Source organism: Motacilla alba, chromosome 3, assembly GCF_015832195.1.
Source record: "Motacilla alba alba isolate MOTALB_02 chromosome 3, Motacilla_alba_V1.0_pri, whole genome shotgun sequence".
Classification (NCBI taxonomy): domain Eukaryota; kingdom Metazoa; phylum Chordata; class Aves; order Passeriformes; family Motacillidae; genus Motacilla; species Motacilla alba.
Genome location: NC_052018.1, coordinates 46,297,964 through 46,315,952, shown reverse-complemented (window position 1 = coordinate 46,315,952; position 17,989 = coordinate 46,297,964). Strand labels below are relative to the sequence as shown.

The 17,989-nt window shown below is 39.2% G+C and overlaps 1 protein-coding gene across 2 annotated transcripts in view; it reads left to right on the top strand.

The window, feature by feature from the left end:
• REV3L (REV3 like, DNA directed polymerase zeta catalytic subunit) overlaps window positions 1-17,989 on the top strand; it is a 115,907-nt gene that overhangs the window by 94,290 nt on the left and 3,628 nt on the right. For both annotated transcript variants that reach the window (XM_038133852.1, XM_038133853.1), the window contains exons 21-31: window positions 460-578; window positions 1,542-1,683; window positions 5,555-5,799; window positions 6,786-6,894; window positions 7,739-7,945; window positions 8,554-8,663; window positions 9,694-9,808; window positions 11,229-11,366; window positions 12,189-12,379; window positions 14,786-15,032; window positions 16,431-16,640. In XM_038133852.1, the coding sequence (XP_037989780.1) occupies window positions 460-578; window positions 1,542-1,683; window positions 5,555-5,799; window positions 6,786-6,894; window positions 7,739-7,945; window positions 8,554-8,663; window positions 9,694-9,808; window positions 11,229-11,366; window positions 12,189-12,379; window positions 14,786-15,032; window positions 16,431-16,640 (1,833 nt within the window). The remainder of the gene's footprint in view (window positions 1-459; window positions 579-1,541; window positions 1,684-5,554; window positions 5,800-6,785; window positions 6,895-7,738; window positions 7,946-8,553; window positions 8,664-9,693; window positions 9,809-11,228; window positions 11,367-12,188; window positions 12,380-14,785; window positions 15,033-16,430; window positions 16,641-17,989) is intronic.

Genomic DNA, 17,989 nt, shown 5'->3' with positions numbered 1-17,989 from the left:
ATTGAGGTTTTTTTGTTTGGTTGATTTTGGGGTTTTGGGTTTTTTTGTGGTTTTTTTGGTTGGTTGGTTGGTTGGTTGGTTGGTTTTTTGGGTTTTTGTTTTTGGTGGGGTTTTTTTTTTTTTTTTTTTTGGTTGTTGGTGGTGGTTTGGGGTTTTTTTTTGTCCCATTTATAATTTTCCATTTAATACTCAAATAGACCAGTCTTTACAAATCTTGTTCTGACCAAGTTCAGAGTTGATCTTTATTAACTACTTAATTGTGCATATTCTTTTCAATTAATAAGGGATGCTTTTTCCTGACTTGTAAATAGTTAGGGATTTCTAAGAATAAAGGCTATCTTTTTTAACAAAATAGTAACAAAAAGTTAATAAATCTAGTTCTTGCAGTTTTTGAAAAGTAGAGATTTTTTGATTATGAGAGCCATCATGCATCTTGCCATGTCCACTGTGTTTTTCTAGGTGAATCTAACAAATTACACTTTTGAAAATGTGGGCTTTCATGTTCTTCATCATCGTTTTCCTCTATTTACGTTCCGAGTTCTGTCTGATTGGTTTGACAACAAGGCAGATGTCTACAGGTAATGATCTATTAATCCATTTTGTTTGCTGTTTTTAAGGCCAGATGCTTAATATTGGATAGGTGTAAGGTAAAGCCACAATAGGAAGAAACCATCAATTTCTAGCTTAGGCACTAGAGCAGTGTATATGCAGCAATATGAGCTTATTTACTTGGATGTTCTGTTGTATAGTTATACTCTCAATATTACAACAAATATTTTCAGTTACATTTTCAACATACCTGAATAGATGTACTGTTTTGAAGTTTTGTAATGTCTTTGTTTTATTTTGTATATGCTGTTCATCAGAAGGGCTTTTAATGAACTGCCAGGATTCTGTTTTACATCAAGTGCATGTCAAGCAAGTTAGGCTTAAAAGTATTACAAAACAGCACACAATATGTTAAGACAGTAGCTGTAGCTGCTTAAAAATACCTTCATGTGGTATGTATCACATTGAGCTTCACTCTTCTTGAAGCAGTTTGGTATTGTGTGATATGAACAATTCATGAAACTGAATACTGATCTGCACGTTGTTTGTGATGTACATAAAATTTCTGTAAAGGTTTCTGTAGCTAAGTGGAAGTGTGATTTATACTGAAATGATGAATTTAATTGTGGTAGGCATTCTTGATACAGGAGGATGTTTCCACAAAGGTCAAGTCAGTTAAAAAACATGTGAAAAGATGAGGAGGTAATTGTGTCTGTTTTGGTAATCCTTTGGGGCAGTGAGGAAAACAGGATATGTAAGTCATTGCAAGATGCCTGAACAGTAGCTTCCTGTAACACAATGTGTGTGTGTGTGTCTTTAGAATACCTAAGTGTATATTTATATATGCTACACTTTTGAAAGAGTTGTATGAAAATGTTCTAGAGGAAAATTTTATTTGCTGGTTTGTTACAAGTTATGATAAAAATACATTTGTCTTAGTAGAAAGAGCAGCAGTCTTCTGATTGTTTATAACGAGGTGTTCACTCTGACAGATGGAAAATGGTTGATCATTATGTTAGCCGGGTTCGTGGGAATCTCCTCTTGTTAGACAAACTGGATTTGATTGACAGAACAAGTGAAATGGCAAGACTTTTTGGGATTCAGTTCTTACATGTACTAACAAGAGGCTCCCAGGTAAGACTTTGTTCTCCTTATACTTCACAAAACCAAAATAGTTTTTACAAAGTGTTCTGGTTATTTGGTATCTTCTCAGTCCATATGAGTAATTTCATAGAGTCACAGAAGGCTGTTAACATGAATTAACATGAAATTCAAACATAAAGAATACCATGCAATCTATTATTGCTGCTTTTGAATTGCTGAGTCTTAGAGGTTAAAAATAGGTGTTAAAAATAGACTTCCCCGCATGTAATCACACCAGTGAATCTCTTCTACTGCCTTCAGGAGCACTAAGCTTTCCCTTCAAGTTGGTATTTTTCACACTTATATGAGACTGAAAATGAGTGCTTTCTAAAACATTAAGAAATATAATTAATCATGTTTTTAAAAGATGAGATTAGTTTCTTTCAGGGCAGACAAAGCAGCATTGAATATGTTCTTAGTCACATTTCTGGTGCAGCAGATCTCTGGGTGAGATTTTACAATAAGACAAGAGGAGCTCTGGCTTTATTGAATACGTGTCATGCAAGATGTTTGTGGTTCTATTATTTTGATACCAGCATCAGAGGAAAAGGGAGCAGAACAGAGCAAGATGTGCACTTTGTTTGGAAGCCCAGCAGTCTCCAGTAGTACTTCCTTGCTTTCCTTGCCCAGATTGTGACTAGGCTAACTGAACTGCTTTCATGGCAACATGTGAGACCTGAGCAGCACCTGAATTTAGAGTCAGATACTCTGTCATGTGTTACAGCTCTTCTGTTATCATAAGCCAGCCAGATATGGGAGTGTCTGAAGCTGCAGTTCCTTAACAATTCAATGCTATTAAAAAACTTGAGCCACCTTATTTTCTTAGACTGCAGTTGCCTGTGTCATCTCTTGACCCAGAGCAGGTTCTTGTTGGTCTTTCTGGTAATGACCCTGTATTTGGAGGAAAAGGGGAGCAGGCTGGCAGGCACCATCAGCAGAACCAGTGTTCAGTAGGTATTTGCCAGTTCAGCTCCCTGATCTGGTTTACCATACCATCAGAAAATATCGCTGTTGGAGCAAGGGAAGAGAAATGCACAGTTAGGGACAGGGAGTGTGGGACTGGCATACTGCCAGCATAGATGTGCTTAAACTGTCATGATTGCAGCCCACAAAGACTGTTCTGCCTGTCATTTTCTCAGATGTCTGTGAGTGGGAGTGAGCAACAGAAGCATGCTGCATTTTCTGTCCTGACTGTTCTTTTCTCTTCCCTTCTGTGCACGTATGTTCTGTTTCCATTGAAACTTTCTAGATCACAGAAATGGCACTTGCAACAATACCCAGTCACCTCAAATATTTTTTTCACACATAAGAGTCGCTACCCTTTATGAAGATACTCCCCCTTAGCTGAAAAACATGTTAAAATGGAATAGTAATAGGAACAGATTTCAGATACTTCATTTTTCCATGTTTGTGTCTCTCATTGAGTTTTATAATAACTTTCAAAAATTATTTTTGTTTATTGTATTAAGCCATCTTGAACATTTCTTAGAAGACCAAACAAAATCTAACAAGAGATGTTCACATGCATACATATATTTAGTCAGATATTTGAAGAACTTGCTGGTTTTTGCACAGGAATCAGCCGGGCTCATTGAGAGAGCTTTAAACTTGATTTGAAGGGGAAAGAAATAAGATCAGGCTCACTAAAAACCTGGGAGCATCACACCGGTGGTTGAGAAACGGTGTCCTAGCAAAGTCCTTTGATCTGCTGTCTCAGTGGAGGTAGGGGCTGGAGATCCACATGGGAGCAAAAACAAAAGGATTATTGATGTGTTAGGAACCACAAATGCACCTGAGAATGGTTGTGTAGAGATTAGGGCTTCTACCCCTGCCTTAAAAAAGGTAGAAAGACCAATAGCCCAGCTGAGGTGCATCTGCACCAGTGCACTCAGCGTGGGCAGCAAACAGGAGGCCAGTCCTGGTTTGTATCTTATCGATGATCTGGACAATGGGATCGAGTGCTGCTTTAGTCAGTTTGCAGACAACTCCAGGTTGGGAGGGAGTGTTTCTCTGCTGGAGGGTAATAAGGCTCTAGAGAGGGATCTGGACAGGCTGGGTCGATGTGCTGAGGCCAGTTGTATGAGCGTTCTGCCCTTGGCTCCTAACAACCCCATGCAAGGCTACAGGCTTCAGGAAGAATGGCTGGAAAGCTGCCCAGAGGAAAAGGACTTGGGGTGCTGGTTAAGAGCAGCTGAACATGAGGCAGTGTGTGCCCAGGTGGCCGAGAATGACAATGGCATCCTGACCTCTGTCAGAAATAATGTGGCCAGCATCACCAGGTTGTCCCTCTGTACTCAGCACTGGTGAGGCCACACCTCAAATCCTGTGTTCAGTTCTGGGCCCCTCACTTCAAGAAGGACATTGAGGGGCTGGAGCAAGTCCAGAGAAGGGCAATGAAACTGGTGATGGGTCTTGAGCACAAGTCCTCTGAGAAGCAGCTGAGGGATCTGGGGTTGTTTTGTTTACCCTGGAGGAAAGGAGGGTCAGGGTTGACCCTATTGCTCTCTATGACTCCCTGAAAGGAGGCTTATAGTGAGGTGGGGGTCAGTCACCAAGTAAGAAGCAATAGGACAAGAGGAAATTGCCTCAATTTGTTCTCTGGCTGGTTTAGATTGGTTATTTAAAAAATTTCTTCTCCAAGAGGATAATCAGACATCAGAACAAGCTGTCCAGGGTCACCATCCTTGGAGTTAAGAGATGTGTAGATGTGGTGCTTGGCAGTGTTGGGTTAACAGTTGGATTTGGTTGATCTTAGAGGTCTTTTCCAACCTAAATTCTACAATGCTATGAAAATTAGGGGGAAAAACCCATAATCTATCTCTTGCCAGAACCAGTCCCTGACCACCTTGTCATACATCCAAGTTCATCGCTGTAAACAAATTAATGTGCAATTAGTGCAAGGCAGCAGTGGCAGTTTATGTTGCTGCCTAACTACAGATCAAACCCCAACCTCTGTTAAAGGTGCAGGGTCTTGTTAAGGTTGTTGGTTCTGTAAGTTCATTTATAACTTCAAAGTTAAAGAAGTTATATCTAACCCATTCAGTACATGATTGAATACATAGTGTGTCAGTCTTTAATAGTGACTTACTTGCTTACAAAGCACAGGATTTTGCAATTATGTAGAATTGTTCTTTGATATTTTGGGATTTTTCAGTCCCTTGCCACCCATGTATGTAGTTTTCACACCGTGTATGTATGTTTTCAGCTATTTTGGTTTTTATTCTTAATGGACACAGTGCATACCTGCCCATTTGTACTTGTAAAGCCTTTACTAAAGCATCACGTAATGCACAAATAAATAGGGCTGAGGTTTTTTTCTCTTGTTGCCAGCTACACGTATAACATTTTGTGGTATCTTAATTAAACAGGGTGTTTGTTTTATGCTTCCTGTTCTGCTTGTGGTATCAGGGAGAAAGCACGATACCCAGTGCATTTACTGCATATTATACTTAGTTTTATTGGGTGATCTGCAGGTCTGACAGTGTACAGTTTAGTAAATGCTCATTCACTGACAGTAGCATGGCCATCCACATATATTGTTGAAGCCTGTTGGATGATTATTTTTTCCATATATAAAAAGTACTCGGTTTTCAATGATTAGGGCTAAGGAAACACGTGGAGAAGTTCTACTCTGTGTAATACAGAGTACAGAATCATAGAATGGTTAGGGTTGGAAGGGACCTAAAGATGATCTAATGATATAAAATACAATTAAAATATACGTTAAGAGCATGGCTATTTATTTTAGAATAGTAGTTATTTGTCCTTTAAATTCAGGAAATGTAAGTGTGTGTTTGCACTAGTTAATACAGGTTTGTTTTGCACTTCTGATGATAATGGTTATATCCAAACTGTTTTGCAGTACCGTGTGGAGTCAGTGATGCTGCGCATTGCAAAGCCCATGAACTACATTGCTGTGACTCCCAGTGTCCAGCAGCGAGCTCAGATGAAAGCCCCACAGTGTGTTCCCTTGATAATGGAGCCAGAATCCCGCTTCTACAGCAACGCTGTTCTTGTCTTAGATTTCCAGTCCTTGTATCCTTCCATTGTCATAGCATACAACTACTGCTTTTCTACCTGCCTGGGACATGTTGAAAACTTAGGAAAGTAAGTTGTTACTCTTTTTCTAATGATCTTTGATTCTGTAGATACTTGAGTATCTTTTCTAAAGTACTGAGAACCCCTGGTTGCCATTGGAAATGATGGGCACATAGGAATAGCACCATTTTCTGTTACACAATGCAGATGATAAAAATCTACCGTGTGGGTGTGTGCACATGTTATACACATACATATACAAATCATTATGTATTTTTAATTAAATATAGAATTAGTCTCTGTTCTCTTAAAAACCTCTGGAAACAACTCTGCATGTGAGTATGTACACCTCTTTGATTATTGTGATGCTGGTTTTTAGTATTGCTTCAGAATATGTTAAAATTACTGTAAATCCACCATCTGTCTTCAAAACTAGGCTGGGGCTATTCCTTAATGAATTATGATTGTTTGTGTATCACTTGTAGTTCACTCTGGTTCTAATTACTAAAAATTAAAAGGTACACTTGAGTTATTCTTTATAGCACCTTTTGTTGAGCTCAACAGTTATTCTATTAACTGGAGAAAGATCTCACTGCTCGTTATAATTACCTCTATGAAACAGTATTTTGAAGAATAAAAAGATGCCTGCAATAATTGCTAGGTGTCACCATGAGGTTTTCAAGTTCTTGATTTGAAATTCTGAATTTGTAGGAAGAAAGTAAGTGCTGTGTGGTACTTGGTAAACATGGATTGTTTCCATAGGGGATTACAGTACTGAGTACATACCTCCACTAACTCAGTATTTGGTAATAATTCATAACACAGAGCAGAATTGGTAAATTATGCATGCATTGAAATCTAGCTATTTATTACTACTTTGTTCCTAGAACCTTCTGTACATAGCTAAGAAATTGGAAATTATGTTATGTTTGTTTATACTTGAGATTATTCTGTCCTTGCTGGCATTATTAGCATTTTAATGTGAGCTGATGTTTTCGCTTGATTAGTCTGTAAATGAATGAATTGTCTTCATATTTAAATTTTCTCTTTATTAGGTATGATGCATTCAAATTTGGCTGTACATCTCTGAGAGTACCTCCTGACTTACTCTACCAGATTAGACATGATATCACAGTGTCACCCAGTGGAGTAGCTTTTGTCAAGGTAATGATATTAGTGCTCTGTGACAGCATTTTCATTGCCTGTTGGCTCACATAAGATCAAATTGATATTGTAGTTTATATTTTGCAGCATTAAGAGCTGACAGAAAGGGGAGGTTCATTCACTCATTTCACAGTGTTTTTGATATTTGTCAAAGTGCTGAACTTCTGGCATCTCAGGAAGTAAAATGTCTTTATGCTTTCCTTTATACTGAAGGCTTATTTCATCTATAATTAAATTGTATTTTACTTGTGCAGTTTGAGGATCAAACAGTAATTATCTGTGTGTAACAATTCATTTTTCTCCTGCCTGTATAGCAGAATGCTTTCTTAGAAAAAGAGTAATGATTTGGGAAATGAGAGTCCTTGACTTGCTTTCTATTGTTCTCATTTTGTAATGTGTCCTGCTGGCTGATGTGTAATGAATATGGCCTGGAGCTGTTAAAAATATTTAGGCAATCACCAGCATACCTGTATTGAATGTAAAACAAAAAGTTTAAGTAAAGAATATTTGCAGAATTTTTAAAAGATAATGTTCCTTCATAATTTAATACTTTGAGAATTAACAGCTAAATATTGAAGTCCCATTTTAGTTAAAAAGGTTATCTTAACATTGCATCAGCAGGGCTGGTGAATACAAAGAACAAAAAGTTATTTGTTCTGTCCTTAAGAGCTTTGCCTGTATTCTAGGTTCCTTGTAATACTTGTGAGAAAAGCCAAACTCTCGGTGGCTAGTTAATTTGTCTTCCTATCAGTGCTTAACTAACAGCTCCGGGGGTTAATTTTACTCTTAACTGTTTCTGTTGGGCTTTCTAAAACCATGTTTTTCTTTGTTCCCTTTACGGCAGCCTTCAGTAAGAAAGGGTGTGCTGCCAAGGATGCTAGAAGAAATCTTGAAGACCAGGATAATGGTGAAGCAATCAATGAAGGCTTATAAGCATGACAAGGCTGTGACTCGAATGCTTGAAGCTCGTCAGTTGGGTCTTAAATATATAGCTAATTTTACTTTTGGCTATACTGCTGCTAATTTTTCTGGAAGAATGCCATGCACTGAGGTAAGGGTTGCAGGTAAAAATGTATAAAAATGTTGGAAAGACACTAGTCAGATAACATAATATTATTATTTGAAACAGACTAAATACCTTCAGAAAAGCTGTTTTTATTTGTAGTACTGAAAATCAGAAACTTAGGATTTAAAGGTTGTCTTCTTCCTGTAAAGAAGCATTTGGACTTGGCATTTCGGTAGAACTGTTTCCAAAGGTAGATTGGATTACAGTTCTAATAGTGGAGGTAAAACAAAACATTGTAGCTTTTTCTTCATTTTCACAGGAATCAGCAGAATCCAAAAACTAGAGAAAATGATCTTGAGCAGTCTTGTCTTGCTCCGTAGATTTTAATACTTCTAAAGAAGTTTAAAACAAATTCTTCTTTATTTTAATACTTAATAATTTTTGATCATTTTTCTTTTAGTTCTTGTTATTTTGGGGTAAGTTAAGCACCCTTTTTATTTATTATATGCATTTAAACCATGAAATAAAATACATCATCTCAATACATAACAAGATTTTCGTAACAAAATCAAGCATGGTTAGTTAGACTGTGGTTACCAAGAGCTAGTATTTTGTTTAGCAGTAGAATAAAGATTTTCAATCTAACTTTGCAGATTGGAGACAGCATTGTCCACAAAGCCAGAGAAACATTGGAGCGTGCCATTAAACTGGTGAATGATACAAAAAAATGGGGTGCTCACGTTGTATATGGTGATACAGACAGGTAATTCATCATCTGCTTCTTAAAATGTTTTAAAAGCATATTAGTTCTTCATAGATTGATTTTGCTTTTGTCTCAAAAAGGCAAATTTATGATGCTGAAAAGGGTGTGTGGATCTTTGGATGTTGCTTACTGCCTTGCAAAATATGCAAAGTGAATAATACTGAATTGCTGGGGTTTCTTTAAGCACTTTAAAGGTTTCCTTTCTTTTGAAAATTATATGAAACAGAAAGAGGGGGGGAATATTTTTTCAGTTGTGAATTAATATAAATCTAATTTACCAAATTATTATTACTATTATTATTATTTTTGTGCCTGTTTCTGATGCCATTTTTATTTTTGAAAATAGAGAATATATAACACAGTAGGCATTGCACCTCGAGGCAGGCACTGTTTTAAACTTCAGAAGTGGATACAATTCAAAAGCAGCCACCAGAGCATTCAAAGATATTATTAGGCTGCCTGACATACATTTTCTCAGTCAGTCTTTCATCTAAATAATAGCCATGCTCTAGGCATATCCGTCTCTGTTCCACACTTGGATAATTTTTCAGCCATTGGAAAACAAAGCTTGTCTGGCTGTCCTTTCTTAATAACTTATAAATCCAGTGACTGATTTCAGCCAGATCTGATAAAAGACTTGACATTTCAAAGATACTGAATTCATAGTGGTTTCATTAAAAAAAAAAAATTTGTTGGAGAAAGGAAGTAAAATCCTACTGCTTCCCATAATGGGGAAAAAATGGTATACCAGAGCTCTTTACAGTACTTTCCTGGGAACTCCAGTTTTGCAGTGCATGGGAGCAGTCCATTCCCTGCCTCATCAGATAGTCACAGCATTCATTAGCCCTTTGGCACTCCTCATCTCATGCTGAACACTGAAGTTTCTCAGATTTTTAGCTTTTCTAGCTGGAGAAGGGGAATACAACTCATAATAACATCCCTGCCTTGCTGCCGGGTAACTATAGTGTATGGTTTTCAGGAACTCTGTTGAATTGATGTGCATTCACTTCCTATGTCTGATTTCTTGTAGCATGTTTGTACTCTTGAAAGGAGCCACAAAGGAGCAGTCTTTTAAGATTGGTCAAGAAATTGCTGAAGCTGTAACAGCAACAAATCCCAAGCCTGTTAAACTGAAGTTTGAAAAGGTAAAAGGAAAATATTTTGCTTGAAATGTGTTGGGTGTTATCAAACTAACAACAAGAACAAAACAAAAACCAAACCAAAATAAGCCCAAAAAAAGTTGAAGATTAAAAGATTTTTCTGAATCCTAATGATACATAAGGATAAACAAGTTATGTGCCATGCTGTTTGTGTAGATATATTGCAAGCCCTTAATGCCTCAGGGACCTTTTCAGAGGAGCACTACAGTGTGAACAATAAAGAGAAATATTCCTAATTTCACATCAGTGTCTTGTGCTGGCAGCATCAGGCAGTTTAAATTCCTGTCTCATCAGTTTTGGGAAATATCTCCCTAGTTTGGTATTGTATACCTACAACTGAATCGATGTGTGCAACTTAGCAGAGAAAATGTTCATCGTCCCCAATTACAGTGCATTAATTACAAGCCTGATAATTATTTTTCAACCAGCCTTAGCACACTCACTTCAGCATATGTCCACATGATACATACACCTGTAAAATGAAAAGTCATTTAAATCCATTCATTAGCCTTCTGGAAGAAATATTAACCACAACAAATTTTTTATAGAAGAGTAAGGCAATATGTTACTGATTTTGCTGTAAGTTCATCTCTGTAAAGTCACTAGCAAGGTGTTCAGGTCAGTTAGCATTAGTTCAGATGGTCTGGATATTTTCAAAGTACGTACCTGACTCAACAAGGTCAATCAAAATTTGTAAGCCTGGGGTAACCTAAACTCACTGCTCCCTCTTCCATGAGAGTCAGGAAGATGTGGTGTCATCCTAGTAACACTACAAAGAAGAAATTGTTCTCCATTCTTTCATTTTAAAGTATTCAAGAAATACTTACCACAATCAAAAATCAAATAAGGGGTTGGAGAAAACAAGCAAAAGAGACCATGACCCTAAAAATCCATTCCTGAGAAAACTGTTCTCCAAGCACAGGCATTTAAAAAGCATAATTGCTCCAAATGGAGATACTAGCAGATTTTTGGCATCTCCTTAAGTTTGAAAACAGAAAGTTCTAAGCCGCTACTTGTGCTGGGAACATTTTCTTCTCTGATGTTTAAAATGAAGTTGTCTTTATAAGAAAGAAAGATAATAGAGTTACATTAGAAATGATGGCAGGTGCAATCCAGAAAAGGAAAGGTACTTGCAACAATTTATACTGTGTGTCACTTTCCATCTGAGCTTCAGCTAAATGAAATATCAAGTGATTTAAGAATGGAATGCCAAAGAATCCCAACTTCCTCAGTCATCCTTTAAGAGTCCTTTGATCTATTTTATCAGTTGTAATGATTTAACAAATAAAAGCAAACAAACAAACAAACCCCAACAAACAAACCAACAAAGCACAGTATTCCTTAAGAAACCCTCTATGTTCCCAACACATTCCAGACTGGGCTGTCTTCTTTCTAAACATTCCAGGTCTACTTGCCATGTGTCCTGCAAACTAAAAAGAGGTATGTGGGTTACATGTATGAAACACTGGACCAGAAGGACCCAGTATTTGATGCAAAAGGCATAGAGACAGTCCGAAGGGACTCCTGTCCTGCTGTTTCCAAGGTAAACTATTCATAGATTTCTTCCTGAATTAAATTATAATCTTCTGATATTTCATTTTTATTTGTCCTTTCTCAAAGTTTCTAGTCCTTTGAGTTGTCTTAATCTTCATCTGTTTTTCTTGTGTGAGTTGTTTGAAAGATAAATTGAAGATCTTTTACAGCATTACAAGGATTTGTATTTTACAGCTTATATTTCATCCCATAAAAAGCCCTTGGCCCATGTAAGCCCTTTCAAAGACCATTCTTGATCCAGTTCACTTCAGCTAGAAGTATTACTGTCAGATGAGTGATCTCTCTTCCAAAATAGCTCACTTACATAATTGTAATTCAGCTAAGAATTCCCTTAAAATACCTTTTTTTTGCCTGTTTATTTTTTGCCTTTTTATTTGCCTATTTTATTTTATATTGAGAGGTTAAAAAGAAATTAGGAAATCTTGTTCTTAGCCAAATAAAAAGAAATTTATGCCAGTAAAAAAGGTAATGACATAGAAGGGTAAAGTCATGGCAAAATATTTTAGATGGCAGGGTAAAATATTTTCTCTCATACTTTGGAAACTTCTATAATTGTTGAAAAAATCTTAGTGCTGGAGTATGGATGATGTCATGAAAGATGTGGCAAACTGAAGAAAAAGTTGTCCAGTAATGTGTTTATGAATGTCTTTGAGTGGAAGACATTGCAACCTATCAATATCCTAGGTCACCACTGGTACTTTTTCTAAGCACTGTATTTGTATTTCCATATAATTTACTGAAATAATTGCAATTAATTCTTTTTTATTCAAACATAACATGTTTTTCTCACCTTTCTCTTTTGGTTGTAAAGATACTTGAGTGTTCTATCAAGCTGCTATTTGAAACACGGGACATAAGTCAGATCAAGCAGTATGTTCAGAATCAATGCATGAAGTTACTGGAAGGAAAAGCCAGCATGCAGGACTTCATCTTTGCAAAAGAGTACAGAGGGAGCTCAGCATACAAACCTGGAGCCTGTGTACCTGCTCTGGAAATTACCAGGTAATGAGATCAAGAAGTGCTAATCACAGATATTTCTTATCTTGACCTTTGTGCTGGCAGGTTATGGGTAGGAGCTTGTAGGTTTTTTTGTCTTGATCTTTGTACTGACACAGTAGATACCGGATTGGGGATATTTTTTCTCTTCACCTTTGTAGTGTCAAGTTACAGGTAGCAGTCAGATGTCTTCTTCAAATACTGTTGAAGCAGTTGTCCCTAAATTTCTTCTGTGTGTGAAAAGAGATGGTCCTGGAAAGAGCCACACGTTCAAGAGGAGAGTCTTGTCAGGACACTGTAGTAGTGTAATGTCGTAATTTGAGAGGAAATGAGTTTTTGGGAAGTGGTGGTGGTCAAACCAATAGGTGCCCAGATGTGGATATTGGCACCTGGTTTGACCATTGAGGATATGGATACGCCTCTGAGAACACAGGGGTTAAAAGCGAGGAACTCCCAGGGGAACGCTCTCTTGGTTCCAGTGGATGGAAGAGTTCAGACCTCCCCTGCCCAGCTGCGGGCTGGGCGGGGGAGGAGAAGCCACGCGGCCGAGGGAGGTGGGCTGGAGCCTTGGGCGGCGACGGGAGGCGATGGCTTGGACAAGAGTGGAAGGGTGGAAGAACTCAGTAAGGCATCGGGGAGCCCCCCTTCCTCAAGAAAGAGAGAGAAAGAGAGAGGTGCCAGTGCTATCTTAAAACTTGATAGCACTGGCCTGGTCGAGAAGGAGAAGCGGGGGCGACAAGGGAAGAGTGCGGAGCTAGTGTGGGAGTTCGAGATGAGCAGAGATTGTGATTTTAACCCTTCTGTGGGACGGTGGAAACCTTGCACATGCTGATCCTCCGGGAGTCGAAAGAGGAGAGAGACGGATAAGAGGAAATATGCAAGTGTGATGAAAGCTGTGCAAGTGAAGAACGACTGAGAGAAGTTGAGAAAATCCTAAGTAGAGGAGATGATGGAGTGGCTTTTGGCTGGACTTTTCTTGTATAGCCATAGACAGAACCTTTCCTATAATACAGAGACTGCATTTTAGGGGGAGTGCGGTGGCTTGGTGCCAAAGGAGTGATGTGAGTGGAGACGACAGGCGATAAGGTGATGGTGAGACCCCTCGGCCCCAGGGGCTGAAATACTGGGGGGGACTAGTGTCCCGAAAATGGTGAGAGACTGTCGTTTTCTCCTGGAACTGGGCGAAGCATCCTTGAAAGGGGAAACCCTAAAAGCAGCTCTAGTCCATGTGCAGTAGTGAGAGCACTGAACATAGAAGGAAAAAGTCACGACGTGTAGTGCTGAGTGACGGGGAATTTACCTGTGGTGGCACAAGGGGGGCTCTTCTCTCCTCGATAAAATGAGAGGTGATTGTCGGAAGGGTGGAGATGGACTGAGTTGATTATTTAAAGGGTGATAGACTAGGCAAAAATCTAAAGTTTTGTGTTATTCTGTGAAAATTGAGTGGGGGGAGGAGAAAATGTTTAAGAGGTTTCCATTCTGCTCTGTGTGTTAATTTTATTGTAATTATATAATAATAAAGTTTTTTTCTTGTTTACAAGTGGAGGCCTGCTTTGCTCTGTCTCTAATCACATCTCACAGCAGACACCAGGAAAGAATAGGTTTTCATGGGGGCACTGGCATTGGGCCAGCGTCAAACCATAACATGTGTTCATTTCTGTTACTTACAGTTTGGGTTTTGTACAAGGGCTGGACTCTCCAAGATTATTCATCACTCCCAGTTATTAGATATGCTACAGATTGTGACAGTGATGTCTCTTAGTGCTGTGAAATACAGTACCAGGCATAGTTTTTCATTTTTAATAAAGTACCTTACTTAAAGTTAATATTTCATCCTGTTGATATCCTTTATCAGTAATAGAAAAGTAGATAATGTAGCTGGAACATTTTGCCACCTTGCTTAATACAAAAGGTCTTCCAATTAAGCTATGTTTCTGTAATAAAACAACGTCGAAGTCCAAAACTGATACCTACTTCAAATTGAATTGTTCTTTGCTTTCTGAGTAAAGGATAATTCTCTTTGAGGCAGGTATCATTCTACTGAGCAAGCAGTCTCAGAAAGCAAAGGACCAGAATTTGACCAGAAAACAAATTGTACTTGAGCTCTTTTAGTACCCTGGCTGTTCCTTACTAAAATATTTCTTTAAGGGAGTGGTAGCTAGAAAACAGTCTGCATGCAAATCCAAGTGACCTGAAACTGACCGTGTCTTTAGGATTTGTGCCCCAGGTTCTAAAATTTAGGTCCGATCACAAGACAAATTAAAAATGAAACATTTTGGTCCTGTGCTTCATAATAGGCACTGACTCCAGTCATCTGGAGAGCAGCTAATCTAATCAGATGGAGAAGCTTGCAGACAAATGAAATAAGTATAATCTGCCTCTGGATGCATTCTCAAGGCTGTGTTTTGACAGGAGGATGCTTGCCTATGACCGTCGCTCCGAGCCGCGCGTCGGGGAGCGCGTGCCCTACGTCATTGTGTACGGCATGCCCGGCCTGCCCCTGATCCAGCTCGTCCGGCGGCCCCTCGAGGTGCTGCAGGACCCCAGCCTGAGGCTCAACGCCACCTACTACATCACCAAGCAGATCCTGCCCCCCCTGGCCAGGGTGTTCTCGCTCATTGGCATAGACGTCTTCAGCTGGTACCACGAGCTGCCCCGGGTGAGTGTTTTCAAACAAGAGTTAGCTAGTGCAGTGCATCTGGGTGCAGTGTTTGACTTTCAGTGGAATGAGATTGATAGGAGGCAACAGCGAAGCTTATTTTGTGAAGCAGTGTTTGATGCTCAGTCCTGATTCTTAGCTCTTCTGTGTGGGTTTTTTTTTCACATAGTAAATCGGTTTTTTCAGCCTTTCTATGCAGGGCTGATCACAGTCATCCTCTGTTTCCTGATCCCTTCTGTAGTTTAAGAGAATATTTTGCCATAACTCTGTATTTTTAGCAGTATAAGTATGTGCATCTGTTTGGCCATAGCAGTTTTTAAATCTCTCTATATTAGATGTTGGAACTCCTGTTTTTCCAAAATGTTCTGACATCTCTTGTCTGTATAGAAAGGGTGGTATGCCCCAGCAGTAGGAACACTTAAAAATTTTATCACCAAGAATTTAAAGCCAATAATACCCAAACATGACTTCCTGAAAAGTTAAAGAAGTCATTGAGATGCAGGAAAAGACACATTAGATAGCTGGATTTTAGTTTGTGATTCCCCTGACAAAAAGGGATGGTGAAAGACAGTGTATCTGTCTAGTTTGGTTACTCTGCTCAGAACAGACTTCAGCAGCATAGTAATACATTGTGTTCCCACTGCAATATAGCAGTATAGCTGTATTTCCCAAAACAGCCTTGATTGACTTCAGTTCTTCTTCTTTTCTTTACCTTTCCAATGGCACCGTGGCAGCCACCTTAAGTATCTCCAACAAGCTGTTCTAAAAAGGTAAAAAGAGCCCTGGCTTTCTGCCAGGCCAAGGAGCAGCGAGGGAGCAGAGCAGCAGGAGAGTGAAGGATAGCCCAAAGCAAAAGTCATGCAGCAGCAGGAGTGAGAGCAGAGAACAAACTTCCCAGGGTGATGGGCCAGTGGTGGAGCCTTGTCCGAGGAAATCAGAGCATGAGCTGGTGGCATGGACCAAAGCACCATGGCAGAGCTGTGCTCAGGAATGCCCAGCACAGACACTCGAGGGCAGGCAGCATCCAAGACAGCCACTGGGGCTGCAGCCAGGGCACATTTAGATGCGAATCAGATCAGCACCTAAAAAAGGAACAGCTGCAGGAGGCAGAGTTTGAGGTGAGATCAGGAGTTAAGGATGTGTGACCAAGGGTTTTTCTGGTTACAGATTTCCTGTGAAATAGGTGTTGAGGAGGGCTGTGTTCAGTGATCACTTCAGTGCTGCAATCTTCATAGTGCTGTGATCCATGTTCATTATTTGTGTATGAACCCAAGCCCTGCAGGCCATCTTGCACTTTTCTTACTCCTTTGGAAAAAAAAAAAAAAACCTATGTAATCTAGGAATAAGACAAGCTGCTCTCTTGGAAGTTCATTACCTCTTAATTATTTTTCTTGACAGATTCAGAAGGCTGCCTCAGCTGCCCACACTGAGCTAGAAGGACGCAAAGGCACCATCTCCCAGTATTTCACGACCTTACACTGTCCTGTGTGTGATGAACTGACCCAGTATGGGATCTGTAATAAATGCAGAAGCCAGCCACAGCATGTGGCAGTGATTCTCAACCAAGAAATCCGAGAGTTGGAGCGTAAACAAGAGCAGCTGGTCCAGGTACGATTAAAGCATTGTCAGATGTCTGTCAGCAAAAGACAGGGGCTGAAATTTCAAAGCAGTGCGTTACTGAATACTCCCAACAGAAATGGGAAGCATGATCCCAGTGTTAAATGTGCTGCAGCTTGTTTGCTTTACCCATTGCTGTTGAAGGCAGCACAGCAGCTGTTACTCTCCTAGGCTCTGTGGAAAGCTAAGGCAAAGGAAGGGATCAGAACAGAAGATGCTTTTCTCATTTTCTTCTGATTTTTAAGAGTACCTTATATGGTTTGTAGGTCCCTTTTTATAATGACAGAGAGCTATGAGACTAAAAGATTCACTCTTTTTTGCATTAAAATAGCAGATGATGTTCTAGAAACAAAAATGTTTGGGTCAGAAAATGTATTTATTTATATGTAAAACATGAATGTGGTTTAGCTGTGGGATTTTCTTGTTACCTTTCCTCTCGACAGGAATTTTCCAAGCTGCTTTTTCCCCTTGAGCTAGAAGTCAATTAAGAGGGTAGCTGACTGTGCTCATGAATATATTACAGCAAAGCACAATGCCTCCCCTTGTGGAAACGTATGCATACCCTCACCTAATTTTCATACTGTCATATTTTATAATTAATAAATATTTTAGTTAAAATTTATTTTTAGCACTAGCACGTGAAACATTTTAAAGACTTGTCTGAATGTCAGGGATATAAACGTTCCTAAATGTAAGCATAGATTTGATAGGTTCTCATGGGGCTGCTAAAAATGAACTGTAATTCACTTCATAAATATTTCATTACTAAGGTGTGGACTTCTTGCTGTATTTTGTAATATTTGCCCTTATCTGCATTGTGAATGGCAGAAATGAGGAATTGCATGTTCGGCTGTTTTCCTGTGGTACTTCGAACCCTTTGCTTTGCTCTTGTTCTGAAATAAAGCAGAACTTGGCAGGCTGGTCCAGCCCCACAGAAGGGTCAGGGAGTTTGATTAGAACATTCTCTTGTCCCTGCAACACACAACAGCTCAGCAAGGCATGGGATCCTGTCCCAGTCAATGTTTGACGTCTCTGTAAGAGCATCTGTCTTATTTTAATATGAAGGCTTATGTATCCTTCACAGCTTAAATTCTTAGCCCTTTGAGATTATAAACATGCTGGAGCCAGCAGAAAACTGCTATAACACAGAGTGTACATTATTTTAAACTGCACTCAAAAATTACGTGCTCTAGGTTAAAGCCATAGACTTCTCCCCTCAACACAAACTGAACTTAGGACTTGTGTCAAGTACAATTTAGTTTGGTCCCTTGCATTTAAACCAGCTGCAGCCTCTTTCAGAAGAGCTAGGATAGATATAGTTCTGAAAACCTGGAACTAGC